Source organism: Melospiza melodia, chromosome Z (assembly GCF_035770615.1).
Source record: "Melospiza melodia melodia isolate bMelMel2 chromosome Z, bMelMel2.pri, whole genome shotgun sequence".
In the NCBI taxonomy this organism is placed as follows: Eukaryota; Metazoa; Chordata; class Aves; order Passeriformes; family Passerellidae; genus Melospiza; species Melospiza melodia.
The window spans coordinates 7687096-7708675 of NC_086226.1; the positions used below are offsets into that span (position 1 = coordinate 7687096).

Below are 21580 nucleotides of genomic sequence, written 5' to 3' on the forward strand. Positions count from 1 at the left end.
TCACTTATTTATGCCACGGCAAATAAAGACTTATGACAAAACACTTGCCACTGCCTCTCCTCTCTCCAGCACCCCAACCACTCTTTGCCACAGGGGAAAGCCATCTCCACCCAACACAGACTCCAAGCCCTGCTCCAAACAGCCCCCGACCACTCTTCTCAATGGCCCCTGCCCAAGCAGCATCCTGCAGCAGCCTCTGAGCAAAAACACCGCCACTCTTTGCCCAACACCACGGAAGCACCAAACAGAAAAACACCCGCAGGCTGATGAAGAGCACCGCCGCACCTCAGCTGCTTTATCCGCACCTTGCTCCGTCCATCCAATCCGTGCCTCTCTGACGCACAGACAAGGATGTCATGCGGGACACTGTCAAACACTTTGCGCAAAGCCAGGAACACGAGGTCACTCCGCTTGCCCCTCTCCACCACTACTGTGGAGCCCTAACCATAGAACAGCACCAAAACCGCCAGGAATGGGGACTCTGCACTTTGCAATGCCATGCTCCCTGCTCCCAATCACCTCTTGCTTCTCCACTGGCCTTAGCAGAGCCTCCCGCAGAAGCAGCCTCATCTTCTTGCCTGACACAGACCTCAGCCTGACTGCTCCGTACCTCCCACACTCTTCTGCTTTTCCCTATCTAAGAAAGGGAGTTCTATTTCTCATCTACCACTTCTTGCCCACTTCCACTGACAGACACCAGGTTTCAAAAACCAGCCACATTGGCCTACCAACTCCATCTCAAAGTTCCCTCAGGACTCATGCATTCACCTCTTCGTCTGCCATCCACTTGGACACATTCAGGTTGCTAAGAGGGTCTCAAAGTTGGCCTTTTCCTTCACTGGCCTGGGCATCTCCATTCTTCAGGCAGGGCTCTCAGCATTTGCCTTGTGCGACTTCAGCAGCTTGCCTGCAGATGGCTGACACACAAGGCCACAAACACTCACTCCTCTCCACAGCCTCTTTGCCCCAAAAGCACAGAACCTTCAAATCCCAAGATCCGCTCCTAGCAACCATCCAACCATAATCCACGAGGCCACGCTGATCATCCCATTGCAGATCTCTGCACACCCCAAATGCCTCTTCACTGCTCCCCACCTTTTGGGCGCTTTTGGAAAGGCATCTGAAACTACTGGCAAACCTTCCCTACTCCAGCCACAGAAGCCCAGCCCCCGCAGCCTTGCTCACACCTGAGGTCCTCTAGACCCCTGTGCCTCTTCAGAGCCATGCCCTCCAAGGATGCCACACCTCTCACGGACTAACCAGCCCCGAACTAGACACACTCTGGCAGGCAAGGGCTCTGGCACTGCCAAAACACACCACCATTGCTTCCATGGGGGACAGTCCTCTTTGGCCCTGTGGCCGCCACACCCACTCAGGCATGGATCTCCAAAGCGGACCCTTGCTCCAGGGCCACAGCCATGGCAGCAAGAACAACAGGAAGAGCAAAGCCCTTCCCTGGCACCAACTGCTCCACGGAGCCTTCCTTGCCTGCCTTGGTGCCGGCTCCTCCCAAACACAGCAGCCGGAGCGCCTGCCTCCGTGCAAGGACACACTCAGGCCTCCAAGGCCCACGTGCACACACAGCCCCTTGAACACTGCCACCGCCTCAGGCCATTGACCGCAGGAGGGGAAACGCCAGCGCCCGCCCACTGACATCACCGCACACCCCTTGCAACCACAACGGGAAAACAGTGGCTGAGATGAAAATAAAGGCAAGCCACCAAGTGAAAGGAAAAGTGACCACAGCCACAAGCAGGGCTTTGCAGGTGGAAAGCATGCTTGGGCACAAAGACAGACTCAGCAGCGCAGCACGCACCGCACAGCTGGCCCGGCAGGTGAAAGGGAACAGCCAAGAGCCCTCTCCACCACACCTGACACCGACGCCTCTGAGCCACAGCTTTCACAAGCCCGGCACACCGCTGCCACCACAATCCCCAGCCACGGACACCCCAACTTCCCCAAAACCAATACAGCCACCAGGACAGACTGGAAACTACAGGCAGAAACTCCGGACAATCAGAAAGCGATGAAGGGAAAGCTGCCTCGCCTACAAAGCCCCGCACCCGGGGGCACCCCAAGCACAGCCACCAGCAGCACCAGCCAGCCTCACCAGGCTCCTCCTGCCCAGCAGCACCCAACAGCACCCACAGACTCACCATGCCTGCGCCCACAGCCACAGCGCCGCGCCTGCCGCACGCCGCCCCGGCGCTCCTGCTCCTCCTCACCGCTCTGGCCAGCAGCCTGGCCTGCCAACACCTCTGGACACACGACGACACCTTCCCCGGCGACGCTCTCCGCCTCCTCCAGGACATGGCTGTCGGCCACACACAGCCCTGCCACCTGACAGAGCCGCCCTTCTTCCCCGCCAGCCTGCTCCACAACAACCTGCAGCCGCACCAAGCCGCCGCCACCGCCCTGCGCATCCTGCAGCACCTCTTCCACACCCTCAGCTCCAACGGCACCCGCCAGCACTGGCCCAGCCACGCTCGCAACCACCTCCTCAACAAGCTGCAGCACCACATCCACCACCTGGAGCAATGCCTCCCCGACAACGCCGCGCCCTTCAAAGGACCACGCAACCCGCTGCTCGCCATCAACAAGTACTTCAGGGACATCCACCTCTTCCTGCACGCCCACAACCACAGCGCCTGCGCCTGGGACCACGTCCGCCTCGAAGCTCGCGCCTCTCTACAGCACCTCCACAACCTCACGCGCACCATGCGCCGCTAGCGCCAACACCCACACACCCACACACACCTACGCCCCAAAGCCACCTCCAACCCCACGCCTCCTCTCACCTGGGACCGCACACAGCCCCGCAGCAACCGCACGGCACCCGCAGCCTTCAACCGCTGCATCTCCAGCCATTCAGCTGCTCCTACGCATATGGACAAAAGACCTTCTCCATTCGTTTCTTGACTTACATGTTTATTTATTTGTTTATTTATATAATTTATCTAAGCACTAACGTATTTATTTTTCTACCTCTTCACTTATTTATGCCACGGCAAATAAAGACTTATGACAAAACACTTGCCACTGCCTCTCCTCTCTCCAGCACCCCAACCACTCTTTGCCACAGGGGAAAGCCATCTCCACCCAACACAGACTCCAAGCCCTGCTCCAAACAGCCCCCGACCACTCTTCTCAATGGCCCCTGCCCAAGCAGCATCCTGCAGCAGCCTCTGAGCAAAAACACCGCCACTCTTTGCCCAACACCACGGAAGCACCAAACAGAAAAACACCCGCAGGCTGATGAAGAGCACCGCCGCACCTGAGCTGCTTTATCCGCACCTTGCTCCGTCCATCCAATCCGTGCCTCTCTGACGCACAGACAAGGATGTCATGCGGGACACTGTCAAACACTTTGCGCAAAGCCAGGAACACGAGGTCACTCCGCTTGCCCCTCTCCACCACTACTGTGGAGCCCTAACCATAGAACAGCACCAAAACCGCCAGGAATGGGGACTCTGCACTTTGCAATGCCATGCTCCCTGCTCCCAATCACCTCTTGCTTCTCCACTGGCCTTAGCAGAGCCTCCCGCAGAAGCAGCCTCATCTTCTTGCCTGACACAGACCTCAGCCTGACTGCTCCGTACCTCCCACACTCTTCTGCTTTTCCCTATCTAAGAAAGGGAGTTCTATTTCTCATCTACCACTTCTTGCCCACTTCCACTGACAGACACCAGGTTTCAAAAACCAGCCACATTGGCCTACCAACTCCATCTCAAAGTTCCCTCAGGACTCATGCATTCACCTCTTCGTCTGCCATCCACTTGGACACATTCAGGTTGCTAAGAGGGTCTCAAAGTTGGCCTTTTCCTTCACTGGCCTGGGCATCTCCATTCTTCAGGCAGGGCTCTCAGCATTTGCCTTGTGCGACTTCAGCAGCTTGCCTGCAGATGGCTGACACACAAGGCCACAAACACTCACTCCTCTCCACAGCCTCTTTGCCCCAAAAGCACAGAACCTTCAAATCCCAAGATCCGCTCCTAGCAACCATCCAACCATAATCCACGAGGCCACGCTGATCATCCCATTGCAGATCTCTGCACACCCCAAATGCCTCTTCACTGCTCCCCACCTTTTGGGCGCTTTTGGAAAGGCATCTGAACCTACTGGCAAACCTTCCCTACTCCAGCCACAGAAGCCCAGCCCCCGCAGCCTTGCTCACACCTGAGGTCCTCTAGACCCCTGTGCCTCTTCAGAGCCATGCCCTCCAAGGATGCCTCTCACGGACTAACCAGCCCCGAACTAGACACGCTCTGGCAGGCAAGGGCTCTGGCACTGCCAAAACACACCACCATTGCTTCCATGGGGGACAGTCCTCTTTGGCCCTGTGGCCGCCACACCCACTCAGGCATGGATCTCCAAAGCGGACCCTTGCTCCAGGGCCACAGCCATGGCAGCAAGAACAACAGGAAGAGCAAAGCCCTTCCCTGGCACCAACTGCTCCACGGAGCCTTCCTTGCCTGCCTTGGTGCCGGCTCCTCCCAAACACAGCAGCCGGAGCGCCTGCCTCCGTGCAAGGACACACTCAGGCCTCCAAGGCCCACGTGCACACACAGCCCCTTGAACACTGCCACCGCCTCAGGCCATTGACCGCAGAAGGGGAAACGCCAGCGCCCGCCCACTGACATCACCGCACACCCCTTGCAACCACAACGGGAAAACAGTGGCTGAGATGAAAATAAAGGCAAGCCACCAAGTGAAAGGAAAAGTGACCACAGCCACAAGCAGGGCTTTGCAGGTGGAAAGCATGCTTGGGCACAAAGACAGACTCAGCAGCGCAGCACGCACCGCACAGCTGGCCTGGCAGGTGAAAGGGAACAGCCAAGAGCCCTCTCCACCACACCTGACACCGACGCCTCTGAGCCACAGCTTTCACAAGCCCGGCACACCGCTGCCACCACAATCCCCAGCCACGGACAGCCCAACCAAACACTTCCCCAAAACCAATACAGCCACCAGGACAGACTGGAAACTACAGGCAGAAAATCCGGACAATCAGAAAGCGATGAAGGGAAAGCTGCCTCGCCTACAAAGCCCCGCACCCGGGGGCACCCCAAGCACAGCCACCAGCAGCACCAGCCAGCCTCACCAGGCTCCTCCTGCCCAGCAGCACCCAACAGCACCCACAGACTCACCATGCCTGCGCCCACAGCCACAGCGCCGCGCCTGCCGCACGCCGCCCCGGCGCTCCTGCTCCTCCTCACCGCTCTGGCCGGCAGCCTGGCCTGCCAACACCTCTGGACCCCCGACGACACCTTCCCCGGCGACGCTCTCCGCCTCCTCCAGGACATGGCTGTCGGCCACACACAGCCCTGCCACCTGACAGAGCCGCCCTTCTTCCCCGCCAGCCTGCTCCACAACAACCTGCAGCCGCACCAAGCCGCCGCCACCGCCCTGCGCATCCTGCAGCACCTCTTCCACACCCTCAGCTCCAACGGCACCCGCCAGCACTGGCCCAGCCACGCTCGCAACCACCTCCTCAACAAGCTGCAGCACCACATCCACCACCTGGAGCAATGCCTCCCCGACAACGCCGCGCCCTTCAAAGGACCACGCAACCCGCTGCTCGCCATCAACAAGTACTTCAGGGACATCCACCTCTTCCTGCACGCCCACAACCACAGCGCCTGCGCCTGGGACCACGTCCGCCTCGAAGCTCGCGCCTCTCTACAGCACCTCCACAACCTCACGCGCACCATGCGCCGCTAGCGCCAACACCCACACACCCACACACACCTACGCCCCAAAGCCACCTCCAACCCCACGCCTCCTCTCACCTGGGACCGCACACAGCCCCGCAGCAACCGCACGGCACCCGCAGCCTTCAACCGCTGCATCTCCAGCCATTCAGCTGCTCCTACGCATATGGACAAAAGACCTTCTCCATTCGTTTCTTGACTTACATGTTTATTTATTTGTTTATTTATATAATTTATCTAAGCACTAACGTATTTATTTTTCTACCTCTTCACTTATTTATGCCACGGCAAATAAAGACTTATGACAAAACACTTGCCACTGCCTCTCCTCTCTCCAGCACCCCAACCACTCTTTGCCACAGGGGAAAGCCATCTCCACCCAACACAGACTCCAAGCCCTGCTCCAAACAGCCCCCGACCACTCTTCTCAATGGCCCCTGCCCAAGCAGCATCCTGCAGCAGCCTCTGAGCAAAAACACCGCCACTCTTTGCCCAACACCACGGAAGCACCAAACAGAAAAACACCCGCAGGCTGATGAAGAGCACCGCCGCACCTGAGCTGCTTTATCCGCACCTTGCTCCGTCCATCCAATCCGTGCCTCTCTGACGCACAGACAAGGATGTCATGCGGGACACTGTCAAACACTTTGCGCAAAGCCAGGAACACGAGGTCACTCCGCTTGCCCCTCTCCACCACTACTGTGGAGCCCTAACCATAGAACAGCACCAAAACCGCCAGGAATGGGGACTCTGCACTTTGCAATGCCATGCTCCCTGCTCCCAATCACCTCTTGCTTCTCCACTGGCCTTAGCAGAGCCTCCCGCAGAAGCAGCCTCATCTTCTTGCCTGACACAGACCTCAGCCTGACTGCTCCGTACCTCCCACACTCTTCTGCTTTTCCCTATCTAAGAAAGGGAGTTCTATTTCTCATCTACCACTTCTTGCCCACTTCCACTGACAGACACCAGGTTTCAAAAACCAGCCACATTGGCCTACCAACTCCATCTCAAAGTTCCCTCAGGACTCATGCATTCACCTCTTCGTCTGCCATCCACTTGGACACATTCAGGTTGCTAAGAGGGTCTCAAAGTTGGCCTTTTCCTTCACTGGCCTGGGCATCTCCATTCTTCAGGCAGGGCTCTCAGCATTTGCCTTGTGCGACTTCAGCAGCTTGCCTGCAGATGGCTGACACACAAGGCCACAAACACTCACTCCTCTCCACAGCCTCTTTGCCCCAAAAGCACAGAACCTTCAAATCCCAAGATCCGCTCCTAGCAACCATCCAACCATAATCCACGAGGCCACGCTGATCATCCCATTGCAGATCTCTGCACACCCCAAATGCCTCTTCACTGCTCCCCACCTTTTGGGCGCTTTTGGAAAGGCATCTGAACCTACTGGCAAACCTTCCCTACTCCAGCCACAGAAGCCCAGCCCCCGCAGCCTTGCTCACACCTGAGGTCCTCTAGACCCCTGTGCCTCTTCAGAGCCATGCCCTCCAAGGATGCCTCTCACGGACTAACCAGCCCCGAACTAGACACGCTCTGGCAGGCAAGGGCTCTGGCACTGCCAAAACACACCACCATTGCTTCCATGGGGGACAGTCCTCTTTGGCCCTGTGGCCGCCACACCCACTCAGGCATGGATCTCCAAAGCGGACCCTTGCTCCAGGGCCACAGCCATGGCAGCAAGAACAACAGGAAGAGCAAAGCCCTTCCCTGGCACCAACTGCTCCACGGAGCCTTCCTTGCCTGCCTTGGTGCCGGCTCCTCCCAAACACAGCAGCCGGAGCGCCTGCCTCCGTGCAAGGACACACTCAGGCCTCCAAGGCCCACGTGCACACACAGCCCCTTGAACACTGCCACCGCCTCAGGCCATTGACCGCAGAAGGGGAAACGCCAGCGCCCGCCCACTGACATCACCGCACACCCCTTGCAACCACAACGGGAAAACAGTGGCTGAGATGAAAATAAAGGCAAGCCACCAAGTGAAAGGAAAAGTGACCACAGCCACAAGCAGGGCTTTGCAGGTGGAAAGCATGCTTGGGCACAAAGACAGACTCAGCAGCGCAGCACGCACCGCACAGCTGGCCTGGCAGGTGAAAGGGAACAGCCAAGAGCCCTCTCCACCACACCTGACACCGACGCCTCTGAGCCACAGCTTTCACAAGCCCGGCACACCGCTGCCACCACAATCCCCAGCCACGGACAGCCCAACCAAACACTTCCCCAAAACCAATACAGCCACCAGGACAGACTGGAAACTACAGGCAGAAAATCCGGACAATCAGAAAGCGATGAAGGGAAAGCTGCCTCGCCTACAAAGCCCCGCACCCGGGGGCACCCCAAGCACAGCCACCAGCAGCACCAGCCAGCCTCACCAGGCTCCTCCTGCCCAGCAGCACCCAACAGCACCCACAGACTCACCATGCCTGCGCCCACAGCCACAGCGCCGCGCCTGCCGCACGCCGCCCCGGCGCTCCTGCTCCTCCTCACCGCTCTGGCCGGCAGCCTGGCCTGCCAACACCTCTGGACCCCCGACGACACCTTCCCCGGCGACGCTCTCCGCCTCCTCCAGGACATGGCTGTCGGCCACACACAGCCCTGCCACCTGACAGAGCCGCCCTTCTTCCCCGCCAGCCTGCTCCACAACAACCTGCAGCCGCACCAAGCCGCCGCCACCGCCCTGCGCATCCTGCAGCACCTCTTCCACACCCTCAGCTCCAACGGCACCCGCCAGCACTGGCCCAGCCACGCTCGCAACCACCTCCTCAACAAGCTGCAGCACCACATCCACCACCTGGAGCAATGCCTCCCCGACAACGCCGCGCCCTTCAAAGGACCACGCAACCCGCTGCTCGCCATCAACAAGTACTTCAGGGACATCCACCTCTTCCTGCACGCCCACAACCACAGCGCCTGCGCCTGGGACCACGTCCGCCTCGAAGCTCGCGCCTCTCTACAGCACCTCCACAACCTCACGCGCACCATGCGCCGCTAGCGCCAACACCCACACACCCACACACACCTACGCCCCAAAGCCACCTCCAACCCCACGCCTCCTCTCACCTGGGACCGCACACAGCCCCGCAGCAACCGCACGGCACCCGCAGCCTTCAACCGCTGCATCTCCAGCCATTCAGCTGCTCCTACTCATATGGACAAAAGACCTTCTCCATTCGTTTCTTGACTTACATGTTTATTTATTTGTTTATTTATATAATTTATCTAAGCACTAACGTATTTATTTTTCTACCTCTTCACTTATTTATGCCACGGCAAATAAAGACTTATGACAAAACACTTGCCACTGCCTCTCCTCTCTCCAGCACCCCAACCACTCTTTGCCACAGGGGAAAGCCATCTCCACCCAACACAGACTCCAAGCCCTGCTCCAAACAGCCCCCGACCACTCTTCTCAATGGCCCCTGCCCAAGCAGCATCCTGCAGCAGCCTCTGAGCAAAAACACCGCCACTCTTTGCCCAACACCACGGAAGCACCAAACAGAAAAACACCCGCAGGCTGATGAAGAGCACCGCCGCACCTCAGCTGCTTTATCCGCACCTTGCTCCGTCCATCCAATCCGTGCCTCTCTGACGCACAGACAAGGATGTCATGCGGGACACTGTCAAACACTTTGCGCAAAGCCAGGAACACGAGGTCACTCCGCTTGCCCCTCTCCACCACTACTGTGGAGCCCTAACCATAGAACAGCACCAAAACCGCCAGGAATAGGGACTCTGCACTTTGCAATGCCATGCTCCCTGCTCCCAATCACCTCTTGCTTCTCCACTGGCCTTAGCAGAGCCTCCCGCAGAAGCAGCCTCATCTTCTTGCCTGACACAGACCTCAGCCTGACTGCTCCGTAGCTCCCACACTCTTCTGCTTTTCCCTATCTAAGAAAGGGAGTTCTATTTCTCATCTACCACTTCTTGCCCACTTCCACTGACAGACACCAGGTTTCAAAAACCAGCCACATTGGCCTACCAACTCCATCTCAAAGTTCCCTCAGGACTCATGCATTCACCTCTTCGTCTGCCATCCACTTGGACACATTCAGGTTGCTAAGAGGGTCTCAAAGTTGGCCTTTTCCTTCACTGGCCTGGGCATCTCCATTCTTCAGGCAGGGCTCTCAGCATTTGCCTTGTGCGACTTCAGCAGCTTGCCTGCAGATGGCTGACACACAAGGCCACAAACACTCACTCCTCTCCACAGCCTCTTTGCCCCAAAAGCACAGAACCTTCAAATCCCAAGATCCGCTCCTAGCAACCATCCAACCATAATCCACGAGGCCACGCTGATCATCCCATTGCAGATCTCTGCACACCCCAAATGCCTCTTCACTGCTCCCCACCTTTTGGGCGCTTTTGGAAAGGCATCTGAAACTACTGACAAACCTTCCCTACTCCAGCCACAGAAGCCCAGCCCCCGCAGCCTTGCTCACACCTGAGGTCCTCTAGACCCCTGTGCCTCTTCAGAGCCATGCCCTCCAAGGATGCCACACCTCTCACGGACTAACCAGCCCCGAACTAGACTCGCTCTGGCAGGCAAGGGCTCTGGCACTGCCAAAACACACCACCATTGCTTTCATGGGGGACAGTCCTCTTTGGCCCTGTGGCCGCCACACCCACTCAGGCATGGATCTCCAAAGCGGACCCTTGCTCCAGGGCCACAGCCATGGCAGCAAGAACAACAGCAAGAGCAAAGCCCTTCCCTGGCACCAACTGCTCCACGGAGCCTTCCTTGCCTGCCTTGGTGCCGGCTCCTCCCAAACACAGCAGCCGGAGCGCCTGCCTCCGTGCAAGGACACACTCAGGCCTCCAAGGCCCACGTGCACACACAGCCCCTTGAACACTGCCACCGCCTCAGGCCATTGACCGCAGGAGGGGAAACGCCAGCGCCCGCCCACTGACATCACCGCACACCCCTTGCAACCACAACGGGAAAACAGTGGCTGAGATGAAAATAAAGGCAAGCCACCAAGTGAAAGGAAAAGTGACCACAGCCACAAGCAGGGCTTTGCAGGTGGAAAGCATGCTTGGGCACAAAGACAGACTCAGCAGCGCAGCACGCACCGCACAGCTGGCCCGGCAGGTGAAAGGGAACAGCCAAGAGCCCTCTCCACCACACCTGACACCGACGCCTCTGAGCCACAGCTTTCACAAGCCCGGCACACCGCTGCCACCACAATCCCCAGCCACGGACAGCCCAACCAAACACTTCCCCAAAACCAATACAGCCACCAGGACAGACTGGAAACTACAGGCAGAAACTCCGGACAATCAGAAAGCGATGAAGGGAAAGCTGCCTCGCCTACAAAGCCCCGCACCCGGGGGCACCCCAAGCACAGCCACCAGCAGCACCAGCCAGCCTCACCAGGCTCCTCCTGCCCAGCAGCACCCAACAGCACCCACAGACTCACCATGCCTGCGCCCACAGCCACAGCGCCGCGCCTGCCGCACGCCGCCCCGGCGCTCCTGCTCCTCCTCACCGCTCTGGCCAGCAGCCTGGCCTGCCAACACCTCTGGACACACGACGACACCTTCCCCGGCGACGCTCTCCGCCTCCTCCAGGACATGGCTGTCGGCCACACACAGCCCTGCCACCTGACAGAGCCGCCCTTCTTCCCCGCCAGCCTGCTCCACAACAACCTGCAGCCGCACCAAGCCGCCGCCACCGCCCTGCGCATCCTGCAGCACCTCTTCCACACCCTCAGCTCCAACGGCACCCGCCAGCACTGGCCCAGCCACGCTCGCAACCACCTCCTCAACAAGCTGCAGCACCACATCCACCACCTGGAGCAATGCCTCCCCGACAACGCCGCGCCCTTCAAAGGACCACGCAACCCGCTGCTCGCCATCAACAAGTACTTCAGGGACATCCACCTCTTCCTGCACGCCCACAACCACAGCGCCTGCGCCTGGGACCACGTCCGCCTCGAAGCTCGCGCCTCTCTACAGCACCTCCACAACCTCACGCGCACCATGCGCCACTAGCGCCAACACCCACACACCCACACACACCTACGCCCCAAAGCCACCTCCAACCCCACGCCTCCTCTCACCTGGGACCGCACACAGCCCCGCAGCAACCGCACGGCACCCGCAGCCTTCAACCGCTGCATCTCCAGCCATTCAGCTGCTCCTACTCATATGGACAAAAGACCTTCTCCATTCGTTTCTTGACTTACATGTTTATTTATTTGTTTATTTATATAATTTATCTAAGCACTAACGTATTTATTTTTCTACCTCTTCACTTATTTATGCCACGGCAAATAAAGACTTATGACAAAACACTTGCCACTGCCTCTCCTCTCTCCAGCACCCCAACCACTCTTTGCCACAGGGGAAAGCCATCTCCACCCAACACAGACTCCAAGCCCTGCTCCAAACAGCCCCCGACCACTCTTCTCAATGGCCCCTGCCCAAGCAGCATCCTGCAGCAGCCTCTGAGCAAAAACACCGCCACTCTTTGCCCAACACCACGGAAGCACCAAACAGAAAAACACCCGCAGGCTGATGAAGAGCACCGCTGCACCTCAGCTGCTTTATCCGCACCTTGCTCCGTCCATCCAATCCGTGCCTCTCTGACGCACAGACAAGGATGTCATGCGGGACACTGTCAAACACTTTGCGCAAAGCCAGGAACACGAGGTCACTCCGCTTGCCCCTCTCCACCACTACTGTGGAGCCCTAACCATAGAACAGCACCAAAACCGCCAGGAATAGGGACTCTGCACTTTGCAATGCCATGCTCCCTGCTCCCAATCACCTCTTGCTTCTCCACTGGCCTTAGCAGAGCCTCCCGCAGAAGCAGCCTCATCTTCTTGCCTGACACAGACCTCAGCCTGACTGCTCCGTAGCTCCCACACTCTTCTGCTTTTCCCTATCTAAGAAAGGGAGTTCTATTTCTCATCTACCACTTCTTGCCCACTTCCACTGACAGACACCAGGTTTCAAAAACCAGCCACATTGGCCTACCAACTCCATCTCAAAGTTCCCTCAGGACTCATGCATTCACCTCTTCGTCTGCCATCCACTTGGACACATTCAGGTTGCTAAGAGGGTCTCAAAGTTGGCCTTTTCCTTCACTGGCCTGGGCATCTCCATTCTTCAGGCAGGGCTCTCAGCATTTGCCTTGTGCGACTTCAGCAGCTTGCCTGCAGATGGCTGACACACAAGGCCACAAACACTCACTCCTCTCCACAGCCTCTTTGCCCCAAAAGCACAGAACCTTCAAATCCCAAGATCCGCTCCTAGCAACCATCCAACCATAATCCACGAGGCCACGCTGATCATCCCATTGCAGATCTCTGCACACCCCAAATGCCTCTTCACTGCTCCCCACCTTTTGGGCGCTTTTGGAAAGGCATCTGAAACTACTGACAAACCTTCCCTACTCCAGCCACAGAAGCCCAGCCCCCGCAGCCTTGCTCACACCTGAGGTCCTCTAGACCCCTGTGCCTCTTCAGAGCCATGCCCTCCAAGGATGCCACACCTCTCACGGACTAACCAGCCCCGAACTAGACTCGCTCTGGCAGGCAAGGGCTCTGGCACTGCCAAAACACACCACCATTGCTTCCATGGGGGACAGTCCTCTTTGGCCCTGTGGCCGCCACACCCACTCAGGCATGGATCTCCAAAGCGGACCCTTGCTCCAGGGCCACAGCCATGGCAGCAAGAACAACAGCAAGAGCAAAGCCCTTCCCTGGCACCAACTGCTCCACGGAGCCTTCCTTGCCTGCCTTGGTGCCGGCTCCTCCCAAACACAGCAGCCGGAGCGCCTGCCTCCGTGCAAGGACACACTCAGGCCTCCAAGGCCCACGTGCACACACAGCCCCTTGAACACTGCCACCGCCTCAGGCCATTGACCGCAGGAGGGGAAACGCCAGCGCCCGCCCACTGACATCACCGCACACCCCTTGCAACCACAACGGGAAAACAGTGGCTGAGATGAAAATAAAGGCAAGCCACCAAGTGAAAGGAAAAGTGACCACAGCCACAAGCAGGGCTTTGCAGGTGGAAAGCATGCTTGGGCACAAAGACAGACTCAGCAGCGCAGCACGCACCGCACAGCTGGCCTGGCAGGTGAAAGGGAACAGCCAAGAGCCCTCTCCACCACACCTGACACCGACGCCTCTGAGCCACAGCTTTCACAAGCCCGGCACACCGCTGCCACCACAATCCCCAGCCACGGACAGCCCAACCAAACACTTCCCCAAAACCAATACAGCCACCAGGACAGACTGGAAACTACAGGCAGAAACTCCGGACAATCAGAAAGCGATGAAGGGAAAGCTGCCTCGCCTACAAAGCCCCGCACCCGGGGGCACCCCAAGCACAGCCACCAGCAGCACCAGCCAGCCTCACCAGGCTCCTCCTGCCCAGCAGCACCCAACAGCACCCACAGACTCACCATGCCTGCGCCCACAGCCACAGCGCCGCGCCTGCCGCACGCCGCCCCGGCGCTCCTGCTCCTCCTCACCGCTCTGGCCAGCAGCCTGGCCTGCCAACACCTCTGGACCCCCGACGACACCTTCCCCGGCGACGCTCTCCGCCTCCTCCAGGACATGGCTGTCGGCCACACACAGCCCTGCCACCTGACAGAGCCGCCCTTCTTCCCCGCCAGCCTGCTCCACAACAACCTGCAGCCGCACCAAGCCGCCGCCACCGCCCTGCGCATCCTGCAGCACCTCTTCCACACCCTCAGCTCCAACGGCACCCGCCAGCACTGGCCCAGCCACGCTCGCAACCACCTCCTCAACAAGCTGCAGCACCACATCCACCACCTGGAGCAATGCCTCCCCGACAACGCCGCGCCCTTCAAAGGACCACGCAACCCGCTGCTCGCCATCAACAAGTACTTCAGGGACATCCACCTCTTCCTGCACGCCCACAACCACAGCGCCTGCGCCTGGGACCACGTCCGCCTCGAAGCTCGCGCCTCTCTACAGCACCTCCACAACCTCACGCGCACCATGCGCCGCTAGCGCCAACACCCACACACCCACACACACCTACGCCCCAAAGCCACCTCCAACCCCACGCCTCCTCTCACCTGGGACCGCACACAGCCCCGCAGCAACCGCACGGCACCCGCAGCCTTCAACCGCTGCATCTCCAGCCATTCAGCTGCTCCTACTCATATGGACAAAAGACCTTCTCCATTCGTTTCTTGACTTACATGTTTATTTATTTGTTTATTTATATAATTTATCTAAGCACTAACGTATTTATTTTTCTACCTCTTCACTTATTTATGCCACGGCAAATAAAGACTTATGACAAAACACTTGCCACTGCCTCTCCTCTCTCCAGCACCCCAACCACTCTTTGCCACAGGGGAAAGCCATCTCCACCCAACACAGACTCCAAGCCCTGCTCCAAACAGCCCCCGACCACTCTTCTCAATGGCCCCTGCCCAAGCAGCATCCTGCAGCAGCCTCTGAGCAAAAACACCGCCACTCTTTGCCCAACACCATGGAAGCACCAAACAGAAAAACACCCGCAGGCTGATGAAGAGCACCGCCGCACCTCAGCTGCTTTATCCGCACCTTGCTCCGTCCATCCAATCCGTGCCTCTCTGACGCACAGACAAGGATGTCATGCGGGACACTGTCAAACACTTTGCGCAAAGCCAGGAACACGAGGTCACTCCGCTTGCCCCTCTCCACCACTACTGTGGAGCCCTAACCATAGAACAGCACCAAAACCGCCAGGAATGGGGACTCTGCACTTTGCAATGCCATGCTCCCTGCTCCCAATCACCTCTTGCTTCTCCACTGGCCTTAGCAGAGCCTCCCGCAGAAGCAGCCTCATCTTCTTGCCTGACACAGACCTCAGCCTGACTGCTCCGTAGCTCCCACACTCTTCTGCTTTTCCCTATCTAAGAAAGGGAGTTCTATTTCTCATCTACCACTTCTTGCCCACTTCCACTGACAGACACCAGGTTTCAAAAACCAGCCACATTGGCCTACCAACTCCATCTCAAAGTTCCCTCAGGACTCATGCATTCACCTCTTCGTCTGCCATCCACTTGGACACATTCAGGTTGCTAAGAGGGTCTCAAAGTTGGCCTTTTCCTTCACTGGCCTGGGCATCTCCATTCTTCAGGCAGGGCTCTCAGCATTTGCCTTGTGCGACTTCAGCAGCTTGCCTGCAGATGGCTGACACACAAGGCCACAAACACTCACTCCTCTCCACAGCCTCTTTGCCCCAAAAGCACAGAACCTTCAAATCCCAAGATCCGCTCCTAGCAACCATCCAACCATAATCCACGAGGCCACGCTGATCATCCCATGGCAGATCTCTGCACACCCCAAATGCCTCTTCACTGCTCCCCACCTTTTGGGCGCTTTTGGAAAGGCATCTGAAACTACTGGCAAACCTTCCCTACTCCAGCCACAGAAGCCCAGCCCCCGCAGCCTTGCTCACACCTGAGGTCCTCTAGACCCCTGTGCCTCTTCAGAGCCATGCCCTCCAAGGATGCCACACCTCTCACGGACTAACCAGCCCTGAACTAGACACGCTCTGGCAGGCAAGGGCTCTGGCACTGCCAAAACACACCACCATTGCTTCCATGGGGGACAGTCCTCTTTGGCCCTGTGGCCGCCACACCCACTCAGGCATGGATCTCCAAAGCGGACCCTTGCTCCAGGGCCACAGCCATGGCAGCAAGAACAACAGGAAGAGCAAAGCCCTTCCCTGGCACCAACTGCTCCACGGAGCCTTCCTTGCCTGCCTTGGTGCCGGCTCCTCCCAAACACAGCAGCCGGAGCGCCTGCCTCCGTGCAAGGACACACTCAGGCCTCCAAGGCCCACGTGCACACACAGCCCCTTGAACACTGCCACCGCCTCAGGCCATTGACCGCAGGAGGGGAAACGCCAGCGCCCGCCCACTGACATCACCGCACACCCCTTGCAACCACAACGGGAAAACAGTGGCTGAGATGAAAATAAAGGCAAGCCACCAAGTGAAAGGAAAAGTGACCACAGCCACAAGCAGGGCTTTGCAGGTGGAAAGCATGCTTGGGCACAAAGACAGACTCAGCAGCGCAGCACGCACCGCACAGCTGGCCCGGCAGGTGAAAGGGAACAGCCAAGAGCCCTCTCCACCACACCTGACACCGACGCCTCTGAGCCACAGCTTTCACAAGCCCGGCACACCGCTGCCACCACAATCCCCAGCCACGGACACCCCAACTTCCCCAAAACCAATACAGCCACCAGGACAGACTGGAAACTACAGGCAGAAACTCCGGACAATCAGAAAGCGATGAAGGGAAAGCTGCCTCGCCTACAAAGCCCCGCACCCGGGGGCACCCCAAGCACAGCCACCAGCAGCACCAGCCAGCCTCACCAGGCTCCTCCTGCCCAGCAGCACCCAACAGCACCCACAGACTCACCATGCCTGCGCCCACAGCCACAGCGCCGCGCCTGCCACACGCCGCCCCGGCGCTCCTGCTCCTCCTCACCGCTCTGGCCAGCAGCCTGGCCTGCCAACACCTCTGGACACACGACGACACCTTCCCCGGCGACGCTCTCCGCCTCCTCCAGGACATGGCTGTCGGCCACACACAGCCCTGCCACCTGACAGAGCCGCCCTTCTTCCCCGCCAGCCTGCTCCACAACAACCTGCAGCCGCACCAAGCCGCCGCCACCGCCCTGCGCATCCTGCAGCACCTCTTCCACACCCTCAGCTCCAACGGCACCCGCCAGCACTGGCCCAGCCACGCTCGCAACCACCTCCTCAACAAGCTGCAGCACCACAAACACCACCTGGAGCAATGCCTCCCTGACAACGCCGCGCCCTTCAAAGGACCACGCAACCCGCTGCTCGCCATCAACAAGTACTTCAGGGACATCCACCTCTTCCTGCACGCCCACAACCACAGCGCCTGCGCCTGGGACCACGTCCGCCTCGAAGCTCGCGCCTCTCTACAGCACCTCCACAACCTCACGCGCACCATGCGCCGCTAGCGCCAACACCCACACACCCACACACACCTACGCCCCAAAGCCACCTCCAACCCCACGCCTCCTCTCACCTGGGACCGCACACAGCCCCGCAGCAACCGCACGGCACCCGCAGCCTTCAACCGCTGCATCTCCAGCCATTCAGCTGCTCCTACTCATATGGACAAAAGACCTTCTCCATTCGTTTCTTGACTTACATGTTTATTTATTTGTTTATTTATATAATTTATCTAAGCACTTACGTATTTATTTTTCTACCTCTTCACTTATTTATGCCACGGCAAATAAAGACTTATGACAAAACACTTGCCACTGCCTCTCCTCTCTCCAGCACCCCAACCACTCTTTGCCACAGGGGAAAGCCATCTCCACCCAACACAGACTCCAAGCCCTGCTCCAAACAGCCCCCGACCACTCTTCTCAATGGCCCCTGCCCAAGCAGCATCCTGCAGCAGCCTCTGAGCAAAAACACCGCCACTCTTTGCCCAACACCACGGAAGCACCAAACAGAAAAACACCCGCAGGCTGATGAAGAGCACCGCCGCACCTCAGCTGCTTTATCCGCACCTTGCTCCGTCCATCCAATCCGTGCCTCTCTGACGCACAGACAAGGATGTCATGCGGGACACTGTCAAACACTTTGCGCAAAGCCAGGAACACGAGGTCACTCCGCTTGCCCCTCTCCACCACTACTGTGGAGCCCTAACCATAGAACAGCACCAAAACCGCCAGGAATGGGGACTCTGCACTTTGCAATGCCATGCTCCCTGCTCCCAATCACCTCTTGCTTCTCCACTGGCCTTAGCAGAGCCTCCCGCAGAAGCAGCCTCATCTTCTTGCCTGACACAGACCTCAGCCTGACTGCTCCGTAGCTCCCACACTCTTCTGCTTTTCCCTATCTAAGAAAGGGAGTTCTATTTCTCATCTACCACTTCTTGCCCACTTCCACTGACAGACACCAGGTTTCAAAAACCAGCCACATTGGCCTACCAACTCCATCTCAAAGTTCCCTCAGGACTCATGCATTCACCTCTTCGTCTGCCATCCACTTGGACACATTCAGGTTGCTAAGAGGGTCTCAAAGTTGGCCTTTTCCTTCACTGGCCTGGGCATCTCCATTCTTCAGGCAGGGCTCTCAGCATTTGCCTTGTGCGACTTCAGCAGCTTGCCTGCAGATGGCTGACACACAAGGCCACAAACACTCACTCCTCTCCACAGCCTCTTTGCCCCAAAAGCACAGAACCTTCAAATCCCAAGATCCGCTCCTAGCAACCATCCAACCATAATCCACGAGGCCACGCTGATCATCCCATTGCAGATCTCTGCACACCCCAAATGCCTCTTCACTGCTCCCCACCTTTTGGGCGCTTTTGGAAAGGCATCTGAAACTACTGGCAAACCTTCCCTACTCCAGCCACAGAAGCCCAGCCCCCGCAGCCTTGCTCACACCTGAGGTCCTCTAGACCCCTGTGCCTCTTCAGAGCCATGCCCTCCAAGGATGCCACACCTCTCACGGACTAACCAGCCCTGAACTAGACACGCTCTGGCAGGCAAGGGCTCTGGCACTGCCAAAACACACCACCATTGCTTCCATGGGGGACAGTCCTCTTTGGCCCTGTGGCCGCCACACCCACTCAGGCATGGATCTCCAAAGCGGACCCTTGCTCCAGGGCCACAGCCATGGCAGCAAGAACAACAGCAAGAGCAAAGCCCTTCCCTGGCACCAACTGCTCCACGGAGCCTTCCTTGCCTGCCTTGGTGCCGGCTCCTCCCAAACACAGCAGCCGGAGCGCCTGCCTCCGTGCAAGGACACACTCAGGCCTCCAAGGCCCACGTGCACACACAGCCCCTTGAACACTGCCACCGCCTCAGGCCATTGACCGCAGGAGGGGAAACGCCAGCGCCCGCCCACTGACATCACCGCACACCCCTTGCAACCACAACGGGAAAACAGTGGCTGAGATGAAAATAAAGGCAAGCCACCAAGTGAAAGGAAAAGTGACCACAGCCACAAGCAGGGCTTTGCAGGTGGAAAGCATGCTTGGGCACAAAGACAGACTCAGCAGCGCAGCACGCACCGCACAGCTGGCCCGGCAGGTGAAAGGGAACAGCCAAGAGCCCTCTCCACCACACCTGACACCGACGCCTCTGAGCCACAGCTTTCACAAGCCCGGCACACCGCTGCCACCACAATCCCCAGCCACGGACACCCCAACTTCCCCAAAACCAATACAGCCACCAGGACAGACTGGAAACTACAGGCAGAAACTCCGGACAATCAGAAAGCGATGAAGGGAAAGCTGCCTCGCCTACAAAGCCCCGCACCCGGGGGCACCCCAAGCACAGCCACCAGCAGCACCAGCCAGCCTCACCAGGCTCCTCCTGCCCAGCAGCACCCAACAGCACCCACAGACTCACCATGCCTGCGCCCACAGCCACAGCGCCGCGCCTGCCGCACGCCGCCCCGGCGCTCCTGCTCCTCCTCACCGCTCTGGCCAGCAGCCTGGCCTGCCAACACCTCTGGACACACGACGACACCTTCCCCGGCGACGCTCTCCGCCTCCTCCAGGACACGGCTGTCGGCCACACACAGCCCTGCCACCTGACAGAGCCGCCCTTCTTCCCCGCCAGCCTGCTCCACAACAACCTGCAGCCGCACCAAGCCGCCGCCACCGCCCTGCGCATCCTGCAGCACCTCTTCCACACCCTCAGCTCCAACGGCACCCGCCAGCACTGGCCCAGCCACGCTCGCAACCACCTCCTCAACAAGCTGCAGCACCACAAACACCACCTGGAGCAATGCCTCCCTGACAACGCCGCGCCCTTCAAAGGACCACGCAACCCGCTGCTCGCCATCAACAAGTACTTCAGGGACATCCACCTCTTCCTGCACGCCCACAACCACAGCGCCTGCGCCTGGGACCACGTCCGCCTCGAAGCTCGCGCCTCTCTACAGCACCTCCACAACCTCACGCGCACCATGCGCCGCTAGCGCCAACACCCACACACCCACACACACCTACGCCCCAAAGCCACCTCCAACCCCACGCCTCCTCTCACCTGGGACCGCACACAGCCCCGCAGCAACCGCACGGCACCCGCAGCCTTCAACCGCTGCATCTCCAGCCATTCAGCTGCTCCTACTCATATGGACAAAAGACCTTCTCCATTCGTTTCTTGACTTACATGTTTATTTATTTGTTTATTTATATAATTTATCTAAGCACTAACGTATTTATTTTTCTACCTCTTCACTTATTTATGCCACGGCAAATAAAGACTTATGACAAAACACTTGCCACTGCCTCTCCTCTCTCCAGCACCCCAACCACTCTTTGCCACAGGGGAAAGCCATCTCCACCCAACACAGACTCCAAGCCCTGCTCCAAACAGCCCCCGACCACTCTTCTCAATGGCCCCTGCCCAAGCAGCATCCTGCAGCAGCCTCTGAGCAAAAACACCGCCACTCTTTGCCCAACACCACGGAAGCACCAAACAGAAAAACACCCGCAGGCTGATGAAGAGCACCGCCGCACCTCAGCTGCTTTATCCGCACCTTGCTCCGTCCATCCAATCCGTGCCTCTCTGACGCACAGACAAGGATGTCATGCGGGACACTGTCAAACACTTTGCGCAAAGCCAGGAACACGAGGTCACTCCGCTTGCCCCTCTCCACCACTACTGTGGAGCCCTAACCATAGAACAGCACCAAAACCGCCAGGAATGGGGACTCTGCACTTTGCAATGCCATGCTCCCTGCTCCCAATCACCTCTTGCTTCTCCACTGGCCTTAGCAGAGCCTCCCGCAGAAGCAGCCTCATCTTCTTGCCTGACACAGACCTCAGCCTGACTGCTCCGTACCTCCCACACTCTTCTGCTTTTCCCTATCT

The 21580-nt window shown here is 58.5% G+C and overlaps 7 protein-coding genes across 19 annotated transcripts in view; 6 read left to right on the top strand and 1 right to left on the bottom strand.

Moving 5' to 3' along the window:
* LOC134432322 (ubiquitin-associated protein 2-like) overlaps nucleotides 1–21580 on the bottom strand; it is a 227664-nt gene that overhangs the window by 27522 nt on the left and 178562 nt on the right. The gene's annotated exons all lie outside the window — the stretch shown is intronic.
* On the top strand, nucleotides 2158–2718 carry LOC134432329 (interferon-like; the record flags this gene model as incomplete). Its single annotated transcript, XM_063180926.1, has 1 exon — nucleotides 2158–2718. A coding segment is annotated over exon 1 (561 nt), but the record flags the coding sequence as incomplete, so codon positions are not given.
* On the top strand, nucleotides 5197–5664 carry LOC134432032 (interferon-like; the record flags this gene model as incomplete). The annotated part of the gene is made up of 1 exon (XM_063180411.1): nucleotides 5197–5664. A coding segment is annotated over one exon (468 nt), but the record flags the coding sequence as incomplete, so codon positions are not given.
* LOC134432033 (interferon-like) lies at nucleotides 8188–8655 on the top strand (the record flags this gene model as incomplete). The annotated part of the gene is made up of 1 exon (XM_063180412.1): nucleotides 8188–8655. A coding segment is annotated over one exon (468 nt), but the record flags the coding sequence as incomplete, so codon positions are not given.
* Nucleotides 11136–11708, top strand: LOC134432139 (interferon-like). Its single transcript, XM_063180588.1, has one exon. The coding sequence runs from the start codon at nucleotides 11136–11138 to the stop codon at nucleotides 11706–11708; it is 573 nt and encodes a 190-aa protein (XP_063036658.1).
* Nucleotides 14132–14692, top strand: LOC134432580 (interferon-like; the record flags this gene model as incomplete). Its single annotated transcript, XM_063181425.1, has 1 exon — nucleotides 14132–14692. A coding segment is annotated over exon 1 (561 nt), but the record flags the coding sequence as incomplete, so codon positions are not given.
* Nucleotides 17169–17681, top strand: LOC134432042 (interferon-like; the record flags this gene model as incomplete). Its single annotated transcript, XM_063180425.1, has 1 exon — nucleotides 17169–17681. A coding segment is annotated over one exon (513 nt), but the record flags the coding sequence as incomplete, so codon positions are not given.